The sequence below is a fragment of the Emydura macquarii genome, unplaced genomic scaffold (assembly GCF_026122565.2).
Source record: "Emydura macquarii macquarii isolate MOO-44397 ecotype Brisbane River unplaced genomic scaffold, CSIRO-AGI_Emac_v2 contig_2481, whole genome shotgun sequence".
Taxonomy (NCBI): Eukaryota; Metazoa; Chordata; order Testudines; family Chelidae; genus Emydura; species Emydura macquarii.
In genome coordinates, this window is record NW_027132618.1 from 4,552,093 (window position 1) to 4,567,672 (window position 15,580).

The window sequence follows — 15,580 nt, forward strand, 5'->3', positions numbered from 1 at the left end:
CAGCTCATCGCAGCTCTCCTTTGTTAGGAGACTTGCCATTGGTCAATCCAAGTATTTCTCATCAACACTGAGATTGAATAGTGGGAGCTGCTTGCCAAAGGTCGTGCCAGGCAGAAGGAGGCATCTTCCTGCTTTGCCCTCTATGCTACTACACAACCCCATCCTCTCTACCTTTTTCCTTGAGGGCTACTGGTTTCTTGGGGAACCTGTTTCTTGTTGCTCACTCTGTATAGGTTTTATGCTGTACATGGGGTTATATGGCAGTATATTGCAGTCATTACACTTGAAGAGCACTGGTGGTGGACTCATACAGGGGAAAGCATGGGGCTGTGGACATTGGCTAGGCCTTGGAACAGCTGCAGCCTTGATAAGGCCAGGCTACATTAGGCGACTGTGGAGTGGAGCACTGAAAGAGGGGAAAAAACAGTGACAGTATGGGGAGGCTATGGCCTTCTGCCCACCTTTCTTTACTGCTACCAGGACAGGTGGCAGTTAGGAGATATGCTGCGTAATTTAGAAGTTAAATAAAACATTATATTGTCTCTGTCTATACCAGCCGTGGTATTCCTCTGCTATTCTCAGAGGAAACTGGATCAGACCTTAAGTAACTTACATAAAGTTGCTTAGCAAGTACAAGTCGCTGGCGGAGCCAAGATTAGAACACTGGAGGTCGTGGGTACCATTAATATGCTCACCCCACAAGGTGCACTACCTTTCCGCCTCATAGAGACATACTGGTCCATGACTTGGAATACTTGAGATACATAGTACTTTTCCTCCAATGGTGTGGAGATCTTATGTTATAAATCGGGTTTGTGTACTACTATATGCCCATTACAACCCCACAACATCTGCTTCTTCATTATATTCCCTGCTTAACAGCTACCTGGAATTAACATACCTGCTTTTACCAGAGTGCTGTTGCACAGCAATCTAACACAGAAATTTACTTTTTATGGTACGTGTTGAGAGTAATTATATTCTTTGAGATTATTAATGTGGCAGCTGAATTCAGCTGTCACAATTAATTTGTCTTGTGATTATAAGGTGTGTGAAAGGGACAGAAGAACCTAGTTAACTACACCATTAGAATAGTTTGAAACAACATGAAATTGTATTTTATTTTGTTGTAGTTGGAGTACCTGCCTTAGAGGTGGTGGTGATGCGAGGAGTCAAGAAAGAATAGGCAGTTTTCTCCTTGTATCAGCTATGTCAAAGAGTTTTAAAATTATAAATATAAATTATTCTGTAAACTAATTGATTCCCTGTTAAAAATAACCAAAACTAATATTGCTAATTGATTTGCATTCAGAATAGCTCATCAGTTCACCAGAGGTCAGTTTGTACCAAAGAATGATTAGATTTAACCTATATTTAGTCATTCAGTCCCATTTCCCACCTGTCAATATCATGGCACAAAGAGTGATTTAATTATCTTTAAAACCTTTCCAATCATCTAGTTTAATCTTCTGTAGTGCTGCTGGTGCCTCCATCTCCCTTGACATTTTTTCTGCTATCTAATTGTTCCTTATAATCCTAAAAATGTTCCTGTCTAGTCTAACTCTCCTCTGTTGCACTTCCTATGTTCTGTTTCCACCTGTGCCGCTGACTTGCTGCATGATGACCATAAGATAGTGATTTGGTCCCAAATTTTGAAACATTTACTTCAATTTTGAGTGTCTCAATTTTGATTTTTGTTGGTGGTGAGCCACTGTTGCTTCCATTGACTTTGGCTGGAGTTGCAGGAGCTCAGCATCCCTGAAAAAACAGGCCAAAGATGTTTAAAGTTGGACACCCAAAATCTGAGGCATGTATAACTAGAGGCCACTTTTCAAAATTCGTTTCTTGACCTCACCATGCTGACATCCAGCTGACAGGACTTCCGCACTAAACCTCATATGGGTGCTGTCAGCCTAATTCGTGCCAGCCTAAGCACTTCAAAATTCTCTTCCAGTGGAAGGTGCTACTATAGATAAAGCATGAATGACTACAGTAGCGTACTTATGATTGATTATACTAATAAACAAGTTACCGTAAGTATGTAAATCATCCCCTTATCCACATTTCAATAGGTAAAATGCACGTGAATGCTTAATGATACCCCTTTGTATAGTTTAATGTTACTAAACATTAACTTATTTAGATAATGCAGACAAAGCCAGTTTATACATTGGTAACTTTATGGGAAATAGTCCCTGTACTTTGCCCTCTTGACTATTAACTATTATATTATCATATATTTTACACCACCTAAGACAGACAAGTTAAAATTTTAGCAATGAATTTTTTGTCCAGGTATAGAGGGACATCAAAAATAAATGTATGTGTATATGTGTGGGAATGCACACAACCTCTTTGTAATCTGTAATCAGATGGAGGTCTGAACCGTATTAGAGACTTTATTTTTTATCCAGCTTCCTTAATAGTCAGAAACATAACACACTTTGAAAGGCAATGATAAGCTAAAAGGAAAAAGATTCCTTGGTAAGATTTAAAGAGAAGTAACTTGCTTTGTTAAAGAAAAGAGGAGAAAGTTCAAGATAGATGGAGCAGAACAACTGAACAAGGGCTTAAATCAAGGCAGGGGTCCAATGAATCTTGTGAGATAACATAGCTTATCAGTAGGGTTGCTGAGGATGATGCTTTGTTACTCACAGTCCAATGAGAATCAGTAGTCTGAGGAGAATGAGTGTTATAGATGGAAGGGTATCAAGAATATCGGGTAACATTTTCAAAAGCACTTAAGTGAATTAGGAACTTAAGTCTCATCAACTTTCAGTAGGATTCAGAATCTAAGGCACTTATATGCTTTTGATATTTTTTCCCATTGTATCTATCATGAAATAAAGCAATGAGCAATGGGCTTTGAAGACTCCTGTTTCATGAGAACTTTTAGGAGCTGTTCTGTGAATGAACATCATGGATACACTAGCCTTACTTATTCTGTGAGCATCTCTTCAGCACACTTGAGAAACTTCTGGTTGGTAGCAGAGATAATTAAAAGTCCATGAAAATTACGAGGACAATTTAAATTGAATTATGAGATGGCTAGAATTTGAGGAACAATTGGGTTAATATGGTCTCATTTCCAGCTGCAGCTGAATCATCTGGCTATAGGTTCTGTAAACTTTAGTGCATATGGATTTAAGGAAAAGGAAAAGATTTAGGGAAAAATCAATTACAGTAGTCAAGTTGGGGTTAGAAAAAAATCTAGAGATGGAAATATGCTGATGTACAGACCAAAGAAAGGTGAGAAAAAAATAATGTTCTGCATCAAGAATAACTGGATGATATCAGTTGTTCTCAACCAGAAGTATGCATACCCCTGGAGGTACACAGAGGTCTTCCAGGGGGTACATCAACTCATCTAGATATTTGCCTAGTTATACAACAGGCTTCATATAAAGCACTAGCGAAGTCAGTACAAATTAACATTTCATACAGACAACTGGTTTATACTGCTCTATATATTGAAATGTAAGCAAAATATTTATATTCCAAGTGATTTATTTATAATTATATGGTGTAAATGAGAAAGTAAGCAATTTTTCAGTAATAGTGTACTGTAATTTTGTATTTTTATATCTGATTTTGTACTCAAGTAGTTTTTAAGTGAGATGAAACTTGGGGCTCCTGAAAGTGCTACAATAGTCTGGAAAGGTTGAGAACTACTGGATGATATCATCATTATTTTACTATAAGGAAATTGAGCCATGGAAAAATAAAAGACTGTGCTTAAGTTGCAGAGAAAGTTTATAGTGGATCTGGGAACAGAAATCAGGTCTCCTGTATTTTGGTTCTGAACCTTAGTAAACTCTATAGAGGCTGTTGGATTTTAAATGTCATCTTATTGAGTAAATTACTTATTTTTGGAAACTATACAGGGATTTCCTGCGGAATATGTGATACGTATATTTTGATTTTTTTTATATCTAAATTTTAGTTACAATGTACGGAAACCTTTTAGTAATAAAAACATGACCAACATATATATTTATGTATTTATGTATATATGTATATGTTTATATATCAACTAGCCTACAAAGTCAACTGAGAATTACTGTTTGTCAAAGTCAGGAAGCTGCTCAGAACTAATATTTGCAATTGTAGCATATTTCAGACGTACGTGAAAAGGTTACTATCGTTTATGGCTGTGCTGGATGGTTAATTAAATCAGAGTCTTTTGGGATTATCCTTTCTACAGATCTGCACTCCAGATTTGGTGGTGTTTCTGGCCTGTTCCAATCAGCGGCTGAAAGAAAGGTTATTGAAACGTGCTGAACAGCAAGGGAGACCTGATGATAACCTCAAAGCCACTCAAAGACGACTAATGAATTTCAAGCAGAATGCTGTTCCACTAGTCAAATATTTCCAGGAAAAGGGGCTAATCATCACAGTAAGTCATTTAGCCATCTATTTATGTACCTGATAAACTAATGTGAGGCTGTAGTTGAACTTGGGAGCTTAGGAGATCTGCTACTCGGAATTCTCTTTGCTTTATAATAGTATGAGTTGAATTCTGCTCTGATTATTATATCTGTGCAACCATACTGCAGTTACTGGAAGCAAAGTTTGGCTTGTATCTTTGTAGCCAGGGAATGCAAATTTACTGTATTATCTGATGAACTACATTATTTTTATTCACCGTTCTATATTAACACAAGTATTTTTCACTTCCTATACTGAAGAGATCATATGGAAGTCAAAGGGTGATTTGTTTAAAGCGTATATCAAAGAATATTTGCTATGCATGCAAGGATTGGAACAATTTTCCCCAACGGTTCAGCTGTATGGTTATGACTTCAACATTAGTCATCTGTAACATTTCCAGATTTTGGGGGTGAGAAAGTGAGAAAATAAATTTAATATAATCTGTCTCCTCTCAGTATTATAGTTATGAAATTTATACTGTAAGGATATGCCTGCACTTTGAGCTGCCCAAGTACGTACTGTCTAAGACACTAGACATGTACATAGAGCAACTAGCCTCTCCCACCAATTGCACCCCTGCAGGGACACTATTTTTAGCACAGTAGCTCAATCAGAGCTAGCAGGGATATGTCTCAAGCTAGAAATTAAACCCCCATCTTGAGGTGTAGACACACCCTTAATTTGATGTAGGCTGCATAGCAGTGTAAACTCAAATAGAAAGTATATAACTGTTATGGAGCATAGTTTCTCTAAAGAGCATTAACACATGTGGAGTGAAATTCATCCCAGTGCAGACAGCAAGTGCCTATTTAAGCCCTAATTCAACCCTTCTTCACTCAGGGCATAAATAGTTTTTAGGGCCTTGAATTTCATCCAAGGAAAAAAAACTCATAACTATGAAGCTTAGGTTGCTATTTCAAGGTTACAGTGTCAAGCATTGCAAACACCTTTGGGATTCTTTGTCTTGAAAATATCAGAGAAATGTTACATTCCACTGATTGTAGTGCCAGATGCTCAGTTGGTGTAAACCAGAATAGATCCTCTGAATTCAGGGCAGCAACATTGACTTATACCAATAGAAGATCTAGGCATAAAAGTGAAATCTCTTCAGACACGTCACATCCTGTTTGTAATGCACCACATAAATTTCTGGTGCTACATAACTGATCATTAAAAAAAATAAAATAAAAACTTTGGATGGCAGGAAAGTCTGGCATAAATTGGTCCTTTTTGCAAATCAGTATGAATGCTAATCTCCGCAATATACTAGAAAAGAGAATCAGTCTTTGCACTCTAAACAATTTGCACACATTAGTGTAAACAGAAGGTTTAATTAATGGAAACAGGGTTATTAAGCACTGCAAAAGTATTTCAGGGATTACCCCAAAATCATGACCTGCATCATCAGAAGTAAAATAGATTATGACAGCTTTAATAAAGGGATGATGAATTTAATACATTTTTTGCTTGGTGAAATGTCAGTAGTTCTAACAGAACTGAGTAACAATGCAGATCCGGAGTGTGAAAACAGATGCACTTTAAAATGAATACCTCTAATTACTATAAAAGGATACTTATACTTAAAAAAACTTTAGGAAAAGTGCAAAATAAATACAGAATATTTAAGCAAGCAATCTGGTTTTAGCATCTACAGCTATGAAATCACAATACACTCGAAGAAGCACTGTACAAAATATTGACAAGTGTCTCTCTCCAGCTCATTTATCTTTTGTTGTCTTTGACATCTTCCATAGTCCAGTTGTAAATAGCAATTCACTATTGTAGATGAGGATTCTGAATATTACAGTTAGACAAATAATTGTTCTGTTTTTCTCCCTCTTAGGACTTAACTGCAAACACTAACAAGTTTAGCAAATGCTAGCTAGTTGAGGGTGAAATCCTGGCCCCACTGCTGTAAATAGCAAGTCTTCCATTGACTTCAGTGAGGGCCACGGGTGCCGGAACAATTTTTATAGTGGGAGTGTTGAGAGCCATTGAACCAAACTATAAACCTTGTATATAATGGAAACCACTTCCTGCAAGGGGCTGTGGCCACGCCCCCGCACTCCTAGTTCCAGCACCTATGGTGAGATCAGGATTTCAGCCTGAGTGCTTCCCATTATGAGTGGTCCCACTGAAGTCAATGGAACTAATCACAATGGCTGAATTACAAATGGTGAATTATATGAGCTCTGCCTGGTAGTAAGTGTTTGCAAGATTGACCCTTCAGAGAGAAACAGGTATTTATATAATATACCACGTACAACCTCTTTTGGAAAGTTCTGTAAATCATACAGCTAATTTCTCCTGTCATTACAAATATGACAAAATCTTTTTGGGACTACTGTATGTCCTAATCAGATTCACAAATGTCAAAAATGTCCTTAAATTTCAAACTAGACATGGTATGGCATTACCACTCCTAATGCACTTCCAAACTTTGTACCTTTCAGTCTGCCAGTTGAAAAGTCAGTGGGATTATTTTAGTTTTCCCTCAAGATTTGCAGTTCTCTTTGAGGATTTTTATTAGCTTCACTCAGAACGATGAGAGGACTAGACTTCTTGAAAATTACTTCACATTACTCAGGAGAGATGTGTTTATGACATTTTTGTATTCCTTTTAGCGCTACTCTCATTAAAACTGTTTTTAGCTATTTAGAGACTTGTCTTTTGTAGGTCAAACCTACAATGTCTTGCTAGAAATTCTTTTCTGTTAGGGAGTTGTCTATAGAAGCTGGGATTTTTTGTTCTAGTGGAGTTTGGTCTTCAAGCTAAAAATATTTAAACTCAATTTTTTGAAGTTCTTAAGATAAGTTCTCTCTTTTAAGGGATAATGTGTACTCTTAAGTATTTCTTTGCTTTCAAAAGGAGCAGACTTTTTTTGATTTACAGGTAAATGATAACATGGTGTGTGATGTCTCTATTATCCTCAGTTACAAAACCCTAGACCACAAGAAGCATATCTAAAAAGGAACAACTCAGCAAAGTGTCAAAAATGTCTTTATGATACAAAGTCAGCAAAGAGTGGTTTTGCATCTAACCGACAAATTTGGTTCCATATACTCTTCTCACTCACAGTGTTTTTACAGCAGTATAATTCCTCACTCTTCCTTGGAGTTACTCCTCATTACAGTATAAAGAAGAGGAGAATTAGATTCTTATGATTGTATTAGGTGGTGCCTAGACCTTTTCCTAGGCCTCTGTCCGGCCTATGGGTGTATTTCATCCTTACGGCAAAATGGTGATTGCTAAAGGATACAGAAATATTCCTTTGTTTACAGACTAAAGGATGTGCACGTCCGTTTTACATACAGTTTTCATGGGATTTCAAGTGCAAATGTAGAAAACATTTTGCATGTTTCCAAGGCAGCTCACAATTGTGTGTGTGGAGGGGTGGGGGGGTAAAGGAAGGGAAAAAAATTAGCAAAGAAAGGAATAAATGGTGACAGGCTGCAGGAAGGCCAAGTGGAACCCATTGGTGCATGATACGGGTCCCCTTGTGTGGATCCACAGTGGATATTAATTGTTACAATCTCCAGGCTACACAACCTTGGAATCAAACCACAATTCCATTCAAAATTCTGGTTTTAAAAGAAAACCAAACCCACTCACAAGGATATTTTAGTGAAATGTAAACAACTTCTGAAACTTTTGCTTTGCTCTGAGTATTTCTGTTATAATTTTATATTGACCCCTCACTATTCATTGTTTGTCCAATCTAGCAAATTTTAGGGTAGGATGAGACCATCAAAGGTTGTCCCTTTCATTAATCTGTAGTGCTCACAAATTGCCTGTAACAATATTTGAAGATCCAAAGCCTGTACCTAACTTATTATTAAAAAGTTACATATACTATTTCCTCTACCTCAATGAAGTTCATTTATGATGTAGAAGGCCTTGCTGGGTCCACTACAGACATGTAGCCACAGCTTCAGTTTCCCTTGAACTCTGGGTAGATTGTCCCTCCATCCAAACCAAAACTCCAACCTCAAAGGGACAGCAGTGGAACCCCATGGCTTGATCGCATATTTAAAGGGGGGTGAATTTCACTGCTCACCTCTGCTTATTGCTGTACACATAAGGTTTGTACAGGAAGATTGAAATTTACCCTATTTGAATAAAAAATGTCTCCAGTTCCTATATTATTTTGGTTACACTGTACTGTACCCTTTACTACTTAGTTCCATATTTCCAGCTTCACATGTAGCCCACTAGTTCTTTATATTACTCATTTTCAGATTCTGGGATGTAAGATATTATGACACTTCAAAGCATTATCACACAGTGCTAGAAAATTTTCCTGTGGTTTATCTATAGCAACTATGGTTGTGCTGCCCAGTATTTTGGGGTTTTTTTATTCTTCCTGCTGTTAAAGTTTAAGAGTAGCTTTCCAAATAATAAACTCAGGGTATTCTTGCATTTTAGTAATATATTACCAATCAAGATATATATTCATTTTCTTGCGTATCTCCAGACATACTCCATTACATTTTTTCTACATTAACTTGCACAAGTTCCTTAAAGGTACATCGTTTAAAATGTGCAGCACAGAAATGCTACCCATGAGACAGGACCACACTAAATTGGCTTTCAGAGCCATGGAAGTTGATGGTTTTTCCATAGGATGGGCGGTGGTGAAATGCAAGTAAATGTATCAGACACAGGGGATCCATAGCGGTCAGACAAAACAACCCTGTAGATACTTGGTGAACCACATGAGATGTTTCTTCCATTCTCCTCCCCAGACTCACAATCAGCTGATTGCTGGACCTTGTGCTCACTGACCCACAATGAGGTGGAGTCATGGCGTGAGAGAGCACACAAGGGAGTTCACATTAACTTTGCACAAGTAGTAATGCAGTTCTGCAGTTCCCATGGGATTGCTGCTTGGCATCTCCCCTTTTCCCAAGTAGACATTGGCTGGCTCTCTCATCCACACCATGATTTCTTCTGCAGTTTTGTCCCCCTACATATCACATGGGAAACACCAGAGAGCACAGGGGCCCAGGAAAATCAGAGCTGACATGAACATTTTAGATATTATTGTCCCAAGTTTCAAGAACAGACTTCTTATTTGTGGGTAGGTTCATGCTGACTATCCTTAATTAAACAGAGCTTTCCAAATATTCCCCCCTCCCCCCCGCCTTCTCACCTCATTTGTCTTTTTTGTTTACTACTATTGAAGTCCAACATACTGATTTCCTGTTTACTGAACATTTAATTTAATAATTTAAATCTTTTCTTCACACAGATATTGCAACAGCTTTTCTCCAGTCTCACACTTCTTTAAACACGGTTTGAAAAAAGTGGCGATAAACAGAAACATGTCTGCTTAAGCTTTCCCTGGCTCTTTTGTTCCTTCCTCCAAATTCTGACACAGATGTCCATTTTCTGTCAAGTCTTAGTCCTCGAACATCCTAATTCCCCCATAACCAGCCTAAGGTTCTGATTTCACGTGATATTTCTTCTATCCACTGGGAAATCTATGTCTGTTTGAGCCAACTTTCCATCCCCATTCATTATATAAACACTAAGGCAAAGAATTGATTAGTTTTTTTAAAAAAATGAATGCCTCCCTCTTTTCTATTAGTTGTTGCTTGAAGATCCTATATTTCTCACTGGCAAACTTGAGTTTTCTTATATACACTAAAAAAAAAAAAAACTTACTGTTTTTCTTAGCGTCTTGTGAAGTCTTTCATTTCTCATATTTGGCTTTTTTTTTTTTTTCTTCAATGTTTAGCCTATTTCTGGTCTCCCTTCTCTTTGGTGATTGTTATTTTAATATGCCTTTTTCTTAACTCTCCGTCTTTATTCATGGTTTTAAGCAATTTAATCTTAGCTGTACTGATGCTGAGTGATACCAATTTAGTCCCTCATCCTGGGATGAGCTCCATGCTGAAGGACCCCTGCAGTTGCATGAAGTCCCACCCCAGCTCAGAGTCCCACTGAGTTCAGGAGGACTGTGTGAGTGCAGGGGTCCATTCCCATGAAGCTGCTCATGGGATTAGGACCTTACTCTGCAGTAAAGGCAAACCCCCTCATTAGAGCTCTGCCCTGAAGGCAATTAAACAAGATACAATTCTCTTTGCACCCTTTTCAGCTGGGATCACATTCAAAGTTGCACTATAGGACTGTGACAAGAAAAAGTTTAAATTTAAACTGCACCCAGGAACAACACTTACAGCAATTCAAGGACTCGGTCCTTCTATTCAAGGCATTCAGGGGTCTGGGCGTCAGAGTACTTAAAAGATCATCTAACGCTCCAGGATGAGCTTTGTGGTTGACAGCTCTGCTCCTCTGGCAAAATGTAATTGACATCGGACGGGTGAAGCTTGTCTGTGCAGAAGACAGAGCTTTCTTGGGATCCAGTCCAAGACTGTGGAACTAACTCACCCAGGATCTAAGAACCAGCACAAACCTCACCACTTCCCCTCCAAGTGTAGGCAGGCGGTACACTTCTTCAATGTTGCCTTTATATGAACAGTGTACAGTACATATTATACATTTAGTTCTAAAACTTTCCACAGATTCTCCCTCTGGGAAGAGAAAGGCAAGAAGAAAGAAAAATCACATGTGACAGATGCTAGTCATGACGTTCAGTCTGGAAGGCATTTAGATTGTATGATGATGAGGGCAGTGTAAGAATTTGAACAGAATAAAATAGAATTCCAGTAGCCCAATTTCTGGAGGAATGATGCCTCAGGCAAGAACAGAGAGAAAAAGATTTATGCATTTAAAAAATTCCCTAATCCTGCTTATCTGCTACTTTTCACTGATATTCAGAGGTCCAAGCTTAGTGGCTTCCTCCATCCCTTCCTCTGATTCCACTCAGGGAAAAACAACAAAACAATTTGTCTTATGGACAATCACAACTTTCAAATGCCAAGTACAATTTACTTACAACATATTGTTCATGATCAATCAGCAGAGCAAGAAAGAAAAGAAAAATTGAGCAGAAAATGTGACTACATGTGATTAATGTACTGACATTTGAGGAAATCGCAGTCTGCTTGTTGACACTGCCTGAACAGAAAAAAAAAAAAAAAAAAAAAAGGCTAAATGCCTTTTAAAAAAGTCATTCAGCCCTCATATTTATGCTACAATGATTTTCATATATTTTGGTTAAACTACTGAAATTAAAACCCCTCCTGTCTGTACATAGACTTCCAGATTCCTTTTTTTTGGTCATACTTCTTGCGTTTGTATTCAGATACATTGTCTTAATTGTTCTTCTAGACATTTTTCTTGTTTTAGACCTTATTTGTTCTAGTACTTAATTTGTACTATTATTTTGATTTTTTTCCTTCCCCCTTCTTCTCTGCTAGATTCTGTAGGGCATTTTTCATATACCTACCCTCCACCTACATACCTTGCTATCTTTTCTGCCTCTTTTGTACCCCTATTGTTGTATTCAGTTCTGTTCCATCCCACCTGTATAAGTATTTATTCTAAAGAGAGATCCAGCACCTGGACAAATGTAAAATCCTGACATTACTGCCAGCTATAAGGAAAGAAAAATAATAATGAAATGTGTAGAAACAGCCATTTTCAATAAGCACTCACTCTATCCCCAAAATCACATCTATCTGTAGTCCATTCAGTCCCAGGGGGGGTGAAACCCTGACCCCACTGAAGTCAATGGGAGTTTTGCCATTGATTTCAATGGGGTCAGAATTTTATTCAGTGTCACAGATGCTAGATATGCAGAAGTTGACGAGCATTTACGGTAATGACTTTACTACACCAGCACCCTTTTTAAATAAATTACCCTAGTGCTTTTAAAAATTGCTTACAAGACACCAAACTAAGCAAGGAAATTGCAGGAAAGAAGATTCAGTGAGAGGAAGGCGGGAAAGCCCACTTTCTGCACCAGCTCCAAGGCTCCTGGTGGCTCAGGACAGAATGTCAGCCCCCATTTTTCTTAAGTGAAGGTTTCAGGGTTTAGATTAGTGAAGGCAGTCTACCCAAGACAGTGATGCAGCGGTCAGTGTAATAGTGAATACTGCATCTTACTGTCTGGGAAGCAAAGATTTTTAAACACTTTCTTCAATTTACACAACTAAGTCAATATAAATAAATACAAAACGTTCCCACTTTTGAAAACAAGTATTTATTAAGCCAGAGACAAAGAAATAATGTGGGGTTAAAGAAGGGATTTGTTCAAAGCCACTTTCCCCCCCTAGAATATACGTTTATGACTAAAAAGAGTTTCAAATGGAAAGGTACAACTCATTATTCCATCTGATGACAATATTTCTGCTAGAGCACAAAAAATAGACTTAAGTGGGACTTCAGTGGTGCATAGGGCTTGTGCTGGCCACTCCCATAGGAATGAATTTCACCCTTAAGTGATCAACTTGACTGAAGAACAGGGGAGTGCAGTAACAATATCCTATAGTTTAGGAGATATATCACCAGATATGAAACCAGCACTTATCAACTGGAGAAACAAGTACATTAAGTTGAAAATCTGGTCTGTTCTTTGATCTAGTTTATTCTCATCTATTCCCTCTCAGTAATCATTTGAAGATTAATGCTGCAGAACAGTGTACATTAGCTCCAAGATGCCGTTGTACCATGCTGTCTGTGCACACTTATGCCAACTAAATCAAGGGTGTTATAGATAAATAGAGGTAACTAGAAAACCTCAAAGTAAAATGTCTGTGCAGATGAACTGTACTAGGCAGCTCTTGCTGTTCCATCACAAATACTTAACTGACTCATACCATTTACCAGCTAAAATAATTGTTAGGTTATACTTTGCTTTAATAAACTGTGTCTACAATAATCCTTGATATGAAAATTCTACCACCGCAAACAGCATGCCACCATTTAATATACTAATACTGCTTTCTGAGGGTTTCATTCTGTTTTTTTTTTAAAAAGTTGTAGCACAATTAGAAAAACCAGTAAAACAAAACAAGAGGAAGCAAATAAATAAATGTATAACCACAGAGACATCTAACTAGTTACATGAAGATGTCTGCTTTGTGATTTGTTTATCAACTTAACATTATGCAATAATGAGAGAGAAAAGAGACAATACTACCCAGCTTAACAAGGGTATCTTCATTGAATAGTTTAACACCAAGGCAATCGGGCTAGTTCCTCACCTGTTGTAAATAAGCATAGTTCCATCTTTGGAGCTATACTGATTTACATCAGCTAAAGATCTGGCCCACAGATTTCCTCATTATCTAGGGAGAACCTGTTATTAAAAGAGCTGCTCTTTGCACTATACATCCATGGACTCTTTATGACACCAAGCAGAAATTTTAATTTGAAATTTCATTTCCATGGTGTTATTTTTCTCTGCCGGGCAAACTAAAGAGTGTATTCCATATTTTTACCATCTGTTAGCTCTGAAAAAAGGAATATCTAATCCCTAAGAGATCTGCAGGATGGGGCTTAGAGAAATCACATTCACTAATCTCTGAATAAAATATTGCAACTATGTTTATTAGTGGATGTCATCATCACATGTGTCCTTTCTTACTTAATTCACCCCACCACACAAAAGTCCTAAGTATTGTGATGGAGTGTACTACCATTTAAAGGCTGACCAGGAGCTGCAACTAGAACACCTGTATATAATCGAGAGAGAGAGAGTGTGTACATACACATATGCACTAGAAACTGCACAGCTGGTAAAGAGATCATAATCTCTGGCCCAGTTTCCTGTTTTGGGAGCTTTAAATCTTGAGTAGTCCAAAGCAGGGCTCTGAGGTAACAGCCTTTACATTTTTCTTCAAGTGCCCCTTTTCAAGGGCTTCATTAAAGGGAGACACACTTATGCTATAATATTTGGCTTCTCCTTGCCTGGACTCAGTGCCAGTTCTAGCCCTTTGGGGGCCCTAAGCAGGAATATTTTTACCTCCCCGCCCCAACAAATACTAATCATTAACAGGGAGTCTCTTTGAGCGGCTCAAGGCCCTTAGTCTGCTTATGCCTGCCTAGCGCTGGCTCTGCCTGGACTGTTAAAGTGAACCCATTGCTGACCGCTGAAGGTAACGGAGGTAATCCTCAGCACAGCCACACTTGGCCAGAAGATGATGCTACTGGGCAGGCATGCCCTTTTACAGGTATATAGAAATCATAGGAATACAAGCATGCTACACCATAATGTAATTGCTGTAGTAACTAAAACTGGATAGACCTAACTCCAGATCATAAAGTCCTCCCCCCACCCACCAGGAAAGCAGGGGCTTTTTTAACCTATAATTAAACCTAGCTTTGTAGGCTAGGAGACATGGACCATTTGAGCTGGAATGAGCCAACATCCCTCATCCACAGAGACTGTGCCATATTCTGATGTGTAACTCAGCTATTGATATAGTAGTGGCCACAAATTTCCCTCTGTGGCCACTTAAGAACATCTTTTTTTTTTTTTTTAACACTGACTCTATTAAACACCAGAGGACGCTCCGAGTAGTGGTTCCTACAACCATCTTAACTTGTGTTTATATACTTTAGGGGGGAGGAGGTTACTTCCTCTAGGCATCTCCTGCTACTGATACTTTCTAGTATTTGGAGAAATGTAGTTAATGGTTTATAACATTAAGCAATGAATGGTTGCTGTGGTCTAGGGTAGTATATGACTTTTAATTAGACAAAGGATGTTAAAATATTATTACCTCAAGTATCTGGATTGTGAATCTTCAAACTAAATGAGAAAACATCTGTAAACAGTCTGTTGCCTAAGTTTCATTAGGAAGCTTACAATTATATGTCTTCCATTAAGATAAAGGGACTCCTTTGTTTGTGGCTTTAAGATCAAAAGATATTGTCAGACTCAGACTCAAAATGAAGACTCTTCAAAGTGAGGTTCTTTAAAGAAAAATGCCTTATTGTTACTAGAAATTCACTGCCTGTATATATATTTTTTAAATTAGGCATCTTTTTATGCTGATTTGTTGATGACAGCATGGCAAGAATTCATGAAATAGTTATTCTCTTAATATTAAGCCAATGATAATACCTTGGTGATCAGTCTTAGGGCCTGTCTACACATACAGCACTGCAATGACGCAGCTGCATCGCTGTAGCATTTAATGAAGATGCTACCTATGCCAACAGGAGAAGTTCTCCCACTGGCATAGGTACTTCACCTCACAGAGAGGTGGTAGCTGTGTTGACGGGAGAAGCCCTC

At 38.1% G+C, this 15,580-nt stretch overlaps 1 protein-coding gene across 1 annotated transcript in view; it reads left to right on the forward strand.

The window, feature by feature from the left end:
- Positions 1-15,580, forward strand: part of AK5 (adenylate kinase 5) — a 131,623-nt gene that overhangs the window by 22,901 nt on the left and 93,142 nt on the right. The window contains exon 6 of the mRNA XM_067563421.1: positions 4,205-4,396. Coding sequence (XP_067419522.1) covers positions 4,205-4,396 — 192 coding nt within the window. The remainder of the gene's footprint in view (positions 1-4,204; positions 4,397-15,580) is intronic.